At 50.0% G+C, this 12,654-nt stretch overlaps 2 protein-coding genes across 2 annotated transcripts in view; one reads left to right on the top strand and one right to left on the bottom strand.

The window, feature by feature from the left end:
• Nucleotides 1-9,558, top strand: part of LOC149336856 (astacin-like metalloprotease toxin 5) — a 47,698-nt gene extending 38,140 nt beyond the window's left edge. The window contains exons 3-6 of the mRNA XM_089554781.1: nucleotides 1,276-1,348; nucleotides 2,356-2,470; nucleotides 3,929-4,104; nucleotides 9,319-9,558. Coding sequence (XP_089410907.1) covers nucleotides 1,276-1,348; nucleotides 2,356-2,470; nucleotides 3,929-4,104; nucleotides 9,319-9,545 — 591 coding nt within the window. The 3' untranslated portion in view covers nucleotides 9,546-9,558. The remainder of the gene's footprint in view (nucleotides 1-1,275; nucleotides 1,349-2,355; nucleotides 2,471-3,928; nucleotides 4,105-9,318) is intronic.
• A 693-nt stretch (nucleotides 9,559-10,251) lies between these two features.
• Nucleotides 10,252-12,255, bottom strand: LOC149336855 (endothelin-converting enzyme 1-like). Its single transcript, XM_089554257.1, has one exon. It carries the CDS (start codon nucleotides 12,253-12,255, stop codon nucleotides 10,252-10,254), a length of 2,004 nt encoding a protein of 667 aa, XP_089410383.1.
• Between the last annotated feature and the right edge of the window lie 399 nt (nucleotides 12,256-12,654).

Below are 12,654 nucleotides of genomic sequence, written 5' to 3'. Positions count from 1 at the left end.
AGCGGTTGCCTAACATGCTCTGGTCCAGAAGAGTTGGGGTGAGGTGCCCGGTGGGTAAGCGCTCTGGCGGTCGCGTCAGCGGCTTCTTTATCTCTCAGACCCTGGTGACCTGGAGCCCAGATGATCCGTTTTGGGGTGTTGTCGGCATCAGCGGCTGCTCACTTTAGGAGGTGGTAGGGCAGGGTTGATACCTCGACTTCCAGATACCTCATACAGGTGTGACGGGAATCTGTAATGATTACCCTAAAGTTAGGATCTGCAGCGCCTAGTGCAATAGCTGCCTCCTATGCGTGTGCGGAATGGAGAGCCCAAAGAAAAACCTGTCAACCTGTGTTCCCTGGTGAACTAAAGCAGCCGTGTAAAACCCCCGGGGCGACGGTCCTCCTATATCTACGCAGTATGCCCCTTTACAGGTGAAGTCCCGGGATAGTAGTCAGATGGGCCACGGTGGGACGGGCGAAAGGATAGGCGGTGGACTAGAAGGCTGTGTGGCACTGTGTAAGGCAGTGTTCTAAATATGCGTATGTGTGTGAATAGTTTAAGCACTCAGGTACGTAACAGGTACAAATAAAGTTTGGCTGGCGTATGAAGCAGATTAAACTGTATTCGGCCAAGGATGCCAGCTTCACGGATTGATAAGGTTGGCTGTGTCAGTCTTGAATAAGCTATTTTAATTTTTGCTGTGTGTAGTATTCGTCTACAGTGAGTTTGTAAGCCCTGAACGCCTGCGCCGTCGGCAGGCTCATCCATGGAATCCCCGGCGCCCGGTGTATAGTGCCGCAGGCAAGCTGGTGAGCCAGCTCATTGCTTAGAATGCCCATGTGACCAGGGATCCACCGAAGGGTCACCGGTCGTAGGCTCAATGCTATCAGTGCGGCATCTAAGGCCGACCAAGTAGGGAAGGGTAGGGCTTTTTCATTAAAAGCCGGCAGAGCTGCCTGCGAATCTGTGTAGGCTTTCAGGCGGAAGGTAGAGTGGTAAAGTGTTTGATGACATCGGAGATTACGTGTACTTCTACGGCGAGAGTGGTGCGTGTGGAGGTGATGAAAGCCGGAAGTGACGTGATGGCTTGCTTAGAGCGGCGCTTATATATACACGTATTCGTGTGGTCTTTCCTAAAGACCTTCCACGGAAATGCCTTTGAGATACTCGCACTAGTTATGAACTAGTAAACAAATATATTTAACGAGTGGCTCACGGTGACACAAATGCTTTTGCATTCGCAGCAGGTCAGTGTTCTTAAGTGCCCTTCGTAATTTTTTTTCGAATTTGCAGCGGAATGCAGTGACCGAGCAGGACGAACTGTGGCCCGGAGGCATCGTTCCTTACGTCATTACCAATAGCATCCGTAAGTACACGCGAAACGCTTAGCTAGACGTAAAGCCAGCAATAAACAACAAAAATTCCCTTAACTCATTTGTTAGCCTGTCAACATGATTTTTGAGCCCAGTCCGGGTGCCACTATTTGAGGGCGTGATGTTTTATTGGAATGTACTCATGCGCTTATTTATTTATTGGAGCATACTGCAGGCCCATTGAAGGACCCTGGAAGAAGGGGCACCATAAACACAAAAACTGTACAAAGCAAGACATGAAGCAAACCAACAACTCAATAATGGCCTGTTCTAAGGCATCACTGTCAGCTACTGATGGTGATGGTAGCTGATTTCACTCGGTAATGAAGCAGGGAAAAAACACGGCTGCAAGGAGCAGACAAGATAACGGAGAAAACAAAAGTGGTTAAAGTGGTCTCTAAAAAAGCCTCAATATAACGTTCTATTATTATATATACACTAAATATTATTTGTAAAGCCTTTGTGAAAAGTGTCCAGACCACAGGGCTCGCTGTCATGGAGTGCACAGGGATGTCTACGGGACCCTTGAAGTTGCAGAACCCGGCTGGATTAGTGCGGACAAGAAGTTTTGTCACTCCCTAGGGATCTACAGCCACAGTGATGCTGTAAGTGCCTTGCAACATGGCTCTACAGGTAACCAAGTGGCCGGGCACCTTTGAAAAAGGCTGTACGAAACTAGGAGCTGTACTTTTCGATACTTGGGCGGCACTACATTTTGCGATATTTTCTTCGTTTTTGCAACGCCCTTTATGTTCCGAACGTGCGCGAATCTCTCTGGTGGTCATTGGGTGCTTTCTTTAAAAGACCGGTTAGAAGAGACCGGCAGAGACCACACCCTCCACCGCGCGTCAGTGTTCCACTGAATGACTCTGTGGCCGCTGTCCAATATGACGGTGCGAACATTATTGGACGCGTGGTCGTCGGACCACCTGCAGATGCCATCAGGGCCTGCTAAACGGTAGTGATGAAGCGTACCCGCTTCCTTTCCCTTTTGTTCCAGGTCGCTCCACGAAGAAGATTCGGCAGGCCATGAACGAGATCGAGTCCCACACTTGCCTTCGCTTTGTGCCCCGGAAAAAGCATCCTAACTACATTTCCATTATGCGTGGAGACGGGTGAGTCTTCTGAAGAAGACTACGTGCCATGCACTCCAGAATTCAAGAGCGTACGCTGTAAATTACCATGTTGAGGAAAACCTTCTAGACTTCACCATTCTGTAGTATCCAGAAGTCACCATGATGTACAAAACATGATGCATCTGAGCACTGTCCCGATTAGGGTATCGTTTCTCAAACGCTTACCGCTGGCCACGCTTACCGCGTGGCCAGGGGTAGAAAATCATAAATGGGGCTCACTTCCCTGCTTCCTAGCTCAATTGTCTTGTTCGCGTTTAATAGTAAATATAGCCTTCTCCTTTTTATATCAATCAAATAGTAAGCCGATAACATGCGCCTCAAGCGAGTCAAATGGAATGTCTAAACCACGCGAAATGTGCTTTTATTTGCGGCGCAATAAAGATGCCAGCTGAGCAACAAACAGAACGAAACACTGATCACGCCAGGTTCAAATTACGCGTTTTGCCTGACACTCCATACACATTGAATGATGTCTTACTCAGCTCGCAAGCCTGTCTGGTCTTCACCGAGTTCAGCTCAAATTATTAAGGCGAAAGCCTTTAATGGCTCATACTAGCGGTGTCCGTCCGTGCCCGCAGCGTCCGTCCGTGCGCTGGAATCGTGCCAACTCTGGCCGCTCCTCCGCGCAGCGGCGCAACCTCCTCCGTAATTTCTTTTCCTCAAATTCATTTTCTGCACTACGGGGCCTCTTTCAGTTCCTAATTCTTTCACTCCCACTTCCTCCCTTCCTCTGCATACGGATGACGGGTGTCCACCGAGAGAAGCGTGACAGTTACTGCGTAATTTCCTTTCCTCAAATAGACTTTCCATTTTATTCACTACGGCCCCTCTTTGACTTTCTTCTTTCTCCCTTCTTGTACGGTGCGGTTCGGGTGTCCACCGCGACGGTTGCTACGCAAAGGCTCTTGCAGAGCCGCAACAACAACAAAAAAGCACGATTTAGGCATCCACTGACCCAGGGAGCCAGTTATGAGCGCTTCTTTTCCTTAAAATGATCGGAGTGTAAAACGTGAACGCTAGCGGCAAAGAACACATTGAACGCCGAACGGACAACGGCGACGGCGACGCCGCGAAACGGGCGCCAAAGAGCTGCGCTCTAAAACACTGCAATCAAAATAGAGACCGCAGTGACCAAATACAATAAAAACCGCACATGCAGGAATCCCGCCACGCGCCAAGCGGTTCGGGGAAGCGGCAGTGGGTTGACCACAAGGCTTTCGCCAAGCGCAGTTTAGAATTTCCAAAGTGAATTCGGTAATTTTTTTAATTTTCTGCCATTAGTCTCGAAGACTTGAGCTAAAAGCGGAAAATTGGAGCTAGATAAGGCTAAGAACAAAGACTACAAAGCAAAAGTTTGACTTATTTAATAATAAAACACCCCCTAATTCGATCATTACTTGAACCTTGCCTTTCCATCCTGCTTTCATTGGGACTTAGGTGTTACTCCCACATCGGCCTCCAGGGCGGTGCTCAGAACGTATCCCTTGGCTTCGGCTGCCTCTACCGGGGCACCATACTCCACGAGCTGATGCACGCTATAGGGTTCGACCACGAGCACTCGCGCTCCGACAGGGATGAGTACATCGACGTCTTCCCGGAGAACGCCGAACCAGGTGAGGAAAGCCTCAGTTGGATTGGGGACTTTTGCTGCGAGGTTCTGTTTTGGGCTCGTGCCGGTGCGCAGGGCCTCACAAACAACCTAACTGAAGCGGATATGCTCCATTGTGTTTAGAGTATTTTCTTACGACACTGTTCTTCGCCCATAGTTTTGATTTCGGTAGGCTTTGAGCGTACGCGAATCCGGAGGTGTTGGGGTTAGTAGCTTCGAAACTCAGCCCCTGGAGAGGACCAAATCACAAATGTCATGCTCAGAAATCTAGATCACCGTTCAATTTCCCTTCTCACCGACTACTTCAATGAGTGCTGGGAAATGGGGGCGCTACCTGCTGAATGGAAGCACGGGAAAATAATTTTCATTCCTAAACCAAATAAGCCCATTAACGCCCAAAACCTCCGTCCCATTTCGCTGACTTCGTGCTTGGGCAAACTGTTTGAGCATGTCATCCTCACCCGTCTCACGCAACACATGGGATCCCATGGACTATATCCCCATACTATGGTAGGATTTCGAGCCCACCTCTCGGCACAGGACGCCCTACTGCAGATTTCACACGCTATCCTCAATGACATGTTACATCACACCAAAGCAATCCTGGCAGTCGACCTCACCAAAGCATTCGACAAAGTTACGCACAGCGCCATCCTGCAGGGCATCCAAGAGCTGCAGTTGGGGCCTAAGACCTACAATTATATCCGGGCCTTCTTGAACGGTCGCACAGCCTCACTGCATATAGATGATATACAGCCCCCCCCCCCCCCCCCCCCCCCCCTTCACACTTGGTAATGTTGGTACCCCGCAAGGGGCGGTGTTATCTCCCTTCCTCTTCAACCTCACCCTCATCCCCCTGGCCAAGGCTCTCAGCCGCATTCTGCACTTAGGACACACACTTTACGCGGATGATATAACGGTTTGGACCACATACGGCTCGGATGGCGACATAGAATCGACCCTTCAGGAAGCCGCCACAACTATAGCTACCCACGCGGCAAACATTGGGCTTGAATGCTCCCCCACAAAGTCAGCACTTCTCATAATCAACCCGCGGCGCGTCCCTACCTCCCCCATCACGATCTATCTGCATGACACTCCCATACCGCAAACACCTACCCTCCGCATTCTTGGCCTGCATTTACAGGACACGGGGAAAAAACAGCCTTACCCTGAAAGCACTAAAACAGTCCACTTACTCCGTCATCCATCTTCTTAGAAGGGTTTCACATTCACGAGCCGGTCTAGACGAAGCAGACAATCTCAAGGTGCTGCATGCCTTTGTGCTCAGCCGCATTCTTTACGCCACTCCTTACCTGAACCTCTCTTGTGCGGATAAAGACAAGATCAATGCTCTAATCCGCATGGCTACCAAAGCAGCGCTAAACCTACCAAAGAGCACTAGCACGGACAGGCTCTTCAAATTAGGAATGCACAACACTATACAAGAACTTATAGATGCACACAGTACCTTCGTCTGGCTGTCACGGAAACCGGACGATATATACTGGATTCTCTGGGAATTCGCATTCCGGCACACACGACAGACTTCATCTCTCTCCCTCGCGCCATACACACCGGGTTTATCCTGAGACCCCTTCCTAAGAATGTCCACCCTGAATACCATCAATCCGCCGAGTCGCGCGAGCCAAAGCTCTCCATAAAGAATATGGCACTTCAGAGGATGTGCGCTGGGTGGACGCCGCGTGTGGTCCAGACCGTTCAGTAGCTGGGGATTACCATCCAGCAGCCCCCCCATTTGCCCATTTCATAGACTCCCCTTGTACCCCGGAAGAAGCAGAGGAAGCAGCTATCTATAGCAATAGCCATTGCCCAAACCAATGCGGCTTTATACTTAGCGATTCCAAAACCGCCATTCATAACTTCGCCGGCGGACGCGTCCATCCCCCCGCGTGGCAGATATTGAGAATGTGCCCCCTAAATCCCGACAGGCGTATTGAGCTCGTGTGGGTGCCGGCTCACTCTGGCAATCCCGGAAATGAGGCCGCCGATAACATAGCCCGAGGACTTATTTGCCGGGCAAATGGCGACCCCAGCCGGGATTTCTCGAGGGAGCGGGCACACACGTTCTCAGAACTGACTCAACAAGCACGCTTTGCCCGTCGACTCTATCCCCCTCCCCACCCCCGCCTATCCCACTCCCAACAAATCCTCTGGAGGTGACTCCAGACCCGAACTCTTCCTACCCCTCAGCTTCTATCCTACTTCCGCCATGTTTCCCCAGAGTGCACTCTCTGCGGAGAATCGCACGCCACCCTGGACCACATCCTCCTCGGGTGCCCTGCCGATCCTCTCCCGCAGGGACAGCCCGACATCGGTACATCGGAGGAATGGCAGGCACTCCTTGCGTCGCAGGACCCGGACACGCAACTTCGCTGTGTGAACCGGGGTGCCAGTGCCATGGCCCTACGTGGCCTCGACACATGCGCGTAATGTGAGGGCTCTGCGATGGCCCTGAGACCTTACACGGTCCAAACTCGCTTGCTTTAATAAAGTTTTCCATCCATCCATTGCAGGAGATGCAGCAAGTCACTGTTCATCACAGCACAGTACTTTTCGCTGTTCTGTGTGCCCACTATACTGACGTTACTGCACACTGCAAGCGAAAGCATACGTGAGGAAAATATTGGTGTGGTTTAGCTCTGGTTAAACCGGGTTGGTTGCGAAAGCAATATAATGCAGAAGCAGTAGAGCAACTAGATTCAGATATAGACTCTTCGTCGGCGACCTACATGGCGAGACTCCTCGACGAGCGCGGCACGATCGGCTCCTTCTGGCTGCGGGGGAGAGAGTAAGGTGACGTCACGCGTCACCATAGCATCTGAGAGGCTGACGTCACACCATCTGTTAGGCGCGGCGGTGGCTCCTCGAGGAGCAGGGTTGTCCACGGACCACGCGACGAGCGGTTAGACCTGGCGAAGTATTGCTTTCGCAATAAAAGAGTGTATATAAGTTATTCAAAGCACTCTGTTGTATATCGCTCCAGTTTCATTGTTCGTAAGGCAATGAGCGCCGTTATGGGAAAGAGAAGAAACAGAACCAGAAAGTTTGGTGCCTCTAATCGTTATAAAATAGGTCTCTAGTCGTCCCTAGCTGCGATGTCCAAGGAGTGGGCTGTTGAAGAAATGCCGTGACTGACGTGCAGCTTCCGTGTATGTGAAGCTTGCAGAACAGGACTAGCCTCTCAATTATGACTGGCGAGTATTTCAGTGAATGTGTCAATGAATTCGCCCACGGCTGTGAGATTGTGTGGAATATGCGCAGCGGCTTAAGAGATCACGCGCTAAAAACACCAGCTGAGTGGTTGTGTACGTAGCCCCGTTTTATTTATTGAATGTTGTCCCTCAAAGAGCACAACGTACCGAAAAGAACGATTGGTTTGATAGATAAGTTTTTTTTTCACCGCCTGGAATTCGACGGTGTCGTGAAATGAGCAGCTCACTGGTGCACGTCGAGAATAAAAAAATGCAATAGCTGTACCCTGGCAGTATTCACATGCTGGGCTAGAACATACCCAACAATTCTGGACAAAAGCATTTTTAAACGAAACCTGTTTATGAACGCAGTTTTTTCATATATTGTAAGATTTCACTATAACAGTCAATATACCTGCAGATCTCCCGCCGGCAGGCTTCCATTTTTTTGTTATTAACGTTTTTGTTATCGTCAAAAGCGTTCCCCATTGGTTTTATATGGCAGTCTTAACTGTTCGATGCGAGCGATGAAAAAACAATTTAAAAAGGATTTCGCTACACATCGGAAGAATGGACTATTATCTTCAATATGTCCACAACAGTGCCTCACAGTTTTCCAATATTCAAAATTTTTTCCATGAATGTTGGACATAGCTGGATGTCGACGATAGGACAGAGCAGGTTGCTGTGCAAAATGACTGAGAGATTTCAAGTTCGCAACACAAATTACAGTGAAAACCAAAATTTAATGATGTATACACAGCTGTAAGTGAGAGGACCAAATTAACAAGGAGAAAGCGTGGAGTAGTTTCAATAAAGTGTTGACGGTGGTGGATTGAAGCACTTACTGCATGGAAGTCACGTCATAATTTTTTAGCGCGATGCATTAAGGTTCCCGCACAGGTGGAAACTAGGCGTCAGCGTGAACGAAGCATACTCAGAGAACCAGGTGGCACTCGTGTCACATAGGCCGCGTGAGCTCGTGACGTCATCACAACCTGCACACCCTGACGGGTGGAAGTTAAATTAATGACTGGTGGCTGGAGGTTGTTTGGGAAGAGCAAAATAGGTTTCACAAGCCCCGCCAGTGGCTGTGTTAGGGTTCAGCTATGTGCCGCGGTGGTGGCACATAGCTTAAAAGCGCTGCAACGATGTTCCAGGAGTCGCATGATGACTCCCAGCGATCTATGAATGTAAAGTAGAGAATAAAGTTACTGAATTAGAATTCCGCAAATATGGGCCTTTATCCATTGACGCTAACGCCTCATGCCCTCATTGAGGAGATTTAGTGTCCACGCCAGTTTTTCTTCGTCAAGTGACTGTCAGAACGTTTGCTTATTTAAGTAGCCTAAGGGCCCGGCTGGGCATTACATAGAGAGGTAGGGCAGATAGCAAAGTTACTCAAGGGTTCACTTCATAATTAATACAAATATAGGAAAGTCAGTAATAAAAGAACAAAGCGTGAATTATCAAACTGGATTGGAGTTATACATCGTGGGCATAGTGCAGTGTGCAGTAAAAAAAAAAATATGTACACGCACAAGGCAAACCAGATGTACAAGGCGGTAAGTTCAAACAGACTGCAATGCTGCGCGCCTGATTCAAGAAATGTTAGTAACGACGAACGGAAATATGATGATTAATAGCCACAATGCAACCAGGTAAACCATTCCACTCCCTTATAGCCAATACTAATGGAGAATTCTGAATATTCTTTGCGCGGGCGAAAATTGTTTGAATTTTATACGCATGGTGGGAACGCGATGACATGTGATGTGCTGCTCTAATGTGCCTGTGTGCGAAAGTTGAATGGTTGTAGTAGAGGGAGTGGAACAACGATAGACGAAAGAATTTCCGTCGTATATGGAGGTCCAGAAGGTTTAGAGATTGCTTGATTATTACTATTAAAGAGCGGATAGAACTGCTGAAACCACATGCTGGAGTGTCTGAATGGTTTTGTGCTCGTCGCTAACCATATACTTCTCTCTTCTTCCCTCCCCCAGAAAACAGAGAACAGTTCGACAAGCTGGAACCCTGGGAGAATCGTCTGCTGGTGCCTTTTGACAAGAACTCGGTCATGCTTTACGGCTCGAAGACCTTTGCTCGTAAGCCAAAGCTGAACACCATGCTTGACAAGAACGGCAAGCAACTGAAAGAGGTCTACGACAAGCCGGGAATGAGCCGCAGCGATATTCGCAGGATAAAATTACTCTACCGCTGCAAAAAATAAACCACCACTCATACACGACAAAATAGCAAATGTTTGCTCATTTCAAACAAACTTGTAGCCCCACAACAGAGACACCGGCATAGTTTCTTGGGCTAAACTGGAACTACGATATCGACCGAAGAATAGAAGCAAAGCAAGTTGGACAAAACGACAAGAAGATGAGGGTTTGTTAAAACATAAGCTTAAGTACGAAAGAAGCCACCAGTCATTGGGGTTAAGGTAACCAGAGAGAAATAGAATTCTGCACAAATGCGATCGCAGTACAGCCTGGGACCGTGCATGTATGAAAATATGGTGAGTTTATCTCATTGTTAACGAAGAAAACATTAAAAATTTTAAAGCAAATGCTTAGAGGGAGGTAAAAAAGAATAAAGAATGGTAAAACTAGATCAAAAATGGTAAACTGCATTTTTTCGCAGCAATTGAAGATTTCTGAATTTATCGTGAACCCGCCCGGAGTATAGAATAAGCATTTAACAGTGTAGTTCATTGTACTCGCTCCCATTGCATGGGAAAATTTAGGTTTCAGCAATCAGTTACCACGCAGTACAAAGTCGCTGAGCATCACGAGGTGGCGGGTAAGGGGACTGAATTGCCCTTGATGTTACATTTAAGCTAACAGCGCAGTTTAATAACTAAAATAAAACAGCACGTCGCATTAGATCGTTGGATGCGTGCCCACACTTCGAACTGAGCTAGAAGGCGATCATAGCACGTCGCACTGTTCAGTAGGGTTCAGGGGCGTGCCAGGCGCGCACCTAAATGTCCGTGCAAACTCCTTCACTTGCCTCATCGCCAGATCACAGACCCCACCCGAGTTTCCCGACTCGCTTCCACCGCAGCTGACGAAGCAGAGCGCCATGAAGAGCAGCTGCTTTCCGCTGTAGGAGCCTAGGGGCGGGAAGGGCCTGTGCTTCGGCGACGCGTCAGCCTCGTAAGCTTCGACGAGGGCGTCCGCTGCGACAGCTCGGCTCAGAGGACGGTCGATGTAAAAGCCTTGTGAGGCGTCTTCTTCGACGCAAGCACTCAGGTTGGCGATGATGCCGGTGGTCCTCGAGTCAAGGGCGTATGCCGTGGTAAGCAGCCAGGCCAGCGCAGAGGCCACTTGCCCGCCGAGGCCTCCGTAGTTGAACGCAGAGGGGAGCCGGACGTCAAACATGGGGAACGATACGGACACCGGAGTCAGTCGGAAGGTTCTTTCGTTGGCAAACGCCACCGACAGGCTTAGGGAGCTAATGGAGCGAGCGACTTCGTCGTCCACTGCATTCCCTGATACCTGCGACAACATGCGCCAGTTTTCCACCAGAGAGTAGGTCATATCGAGCGCTACGTAACTGTGGGTATGGAGTCTTCTATCACTAAAAGGAATTACTGAACTGTATAGCTCAGCCCAGTTGCCGACGACGGTGATGTCTTTTTTGAAGTGGGACCACCTGGACAAGCGACGCCGGAAAGCGTCCGCAATGGCTCGAGTCACACGCTCGGCGCTGGCGCGCGTGTTGCTGCCGTCGAATCCGCTCTCATGCAGGCCAAAGAGAGCATCGGGCAAGAGGAGGTAAGCCATGCTCAGGCAGAAGGCGCCGTAGCGGGCAGATGCCACCTTCTCATTGCCGCCATAGTAGTTGATGATTAATGCTTTGTTCGCAAAGAGCGCGGCCACTTGCACCGTGCTCCAGGATGCCAGGAGGTGCGCATACTTATCTCCGTTCTTTTGCCAGATGTCGAAGAAGGCGCCAATGAAGTTCGGACCTGTCGTTACGAGTTCAACAGTGGCGGTGTCATTATAGCCAAGCTGCCGCAAAGTGTTGAGCCAGTCCACATTGGAAATTCTAATTCCTGGTGGGGGAATCAATGGCACAGGAGACAACGTGCGGGCGTAATAGTTTGGAACCAAAGAAGAAACCATCGTTTTCTCCAGGTCAACTGTTTCCGCAAGGCTCACCTCTTTAACGTTATCACGTCCATGTCCGAAGCTTCTTCGCAGGTTTGTAAAGTAGGCCTTGAAGGACATGCCAGATGCTGTGTGCGTCGGCTGTTCTAAGATTCGGTAGAACAGTCTGCCAGGGTTCACCATCAGCGTAGTCATGTTGCCGGACGGCTTTGGCACGACGTGCGCAATGACGTCCCAAGCGAGCTTCAGTGAAGTGAACATCAAGGTCCGCAGAATGTTCGTGTGATCTTGAGCGTACGGCCACGTAATGCCTACCCAGGCCAGAGCTTGCTTGATCTCCGCCAGGTGGTCGGAGTGGCCGCTCAGCACTCGCTCGCAGCTGCTGTACGCAGCGGCCGCACTCTGGACGCTATTCTGGCCCAAAGAGGGCACGCTGATAGTTCGCACACGTCGTGTCATGTGGTCCTGAGCCCTCTGGTAGAGCATCTCGCGAACACTGAGCACTTGCCTGTGCTCCCAGCCGCCGCACACGAAGCGCGTGAAGCTCTGGGACGGGCTGACGGAGGCGTTGATGGAAGACGCCAAGAGGCTGGCGTACTCACGGCACAAAGCCGTCGCACACGCATTTGAAGTGGGCCGGGCCTTGTTGCTGAAGAGGATGATGGCGAGCACGACGCCAGCGACGACAGCGAAGATGTACGTTAGGAGGGCGATTATCCCGACGCGCTTCACTAGACTCCTTCGGCCTGCCTGCGGGTGAAAGGTCGAGATGTTGTTTAGCTTTATACTTGGTGGGCAATAGGATAGTGCCACCGTCATGACTAATAGTCGGATACCATTAAAAAACGAAGAACCTTTTCCCCGTCAGAGGACCGCCTTCCAACCACGGTGTCGGTCGATTCTCATGAGCCTGCTAGCGAGACAATGCAGGTAGGGGCAGATGAAAGGGGACAGTCCCCTCCCTCCTTGGTCAGGGATAATCCCCAACCTGCATTGTCACAGCGCTGCCTGCACTTCCATGCTAGCAGCTACACGGGAATCGGCCGTCGGCATTGGTTGGAAGGCGGTCCTTTGACGGGGAAAAGATGCTTCGTACTTGAGTTTTATCCAACTATAGAGTGTACTACGAATGCCTACATTACTGCATTGTTGCTGGTGGGTGCATCTACACAGGCAAGCAACGTTATCGTCTTTAAAAGGGCTGTGAAAGGTGGTCTC

Source organism: Amblyomma mixtum, chromosome 7 (genome assembly GCF_055824585.1).
Source record: "Amblyomma mixtum isolate Tamu chromosome 7, ASM5582458v1, whole genome shotgun sequence".
In the NCBI taxonomy this organism is placed as follows: Eukaryota; Metazoa; Arthropoda; class Arachnida; order Ixodida; family Ixodidae; genus Amblyomma; species Amblyomma mixtum.
The sequence above is the reverse complement of the archived record's forward strand: the minus strand, read 5'-3'. Positions and strand labels throughout refer to the sequence as shown.

Bases quoted from the DNA above. Each gene is read 5' to 3' on its own strand.
- LOC149336855 (XM_089554257.1), bottom strand. From the start codon at position 12,255: ATGACGGTGGCACTATCCTATTGCCCACCAAGTATAAAGCTAAACAAC.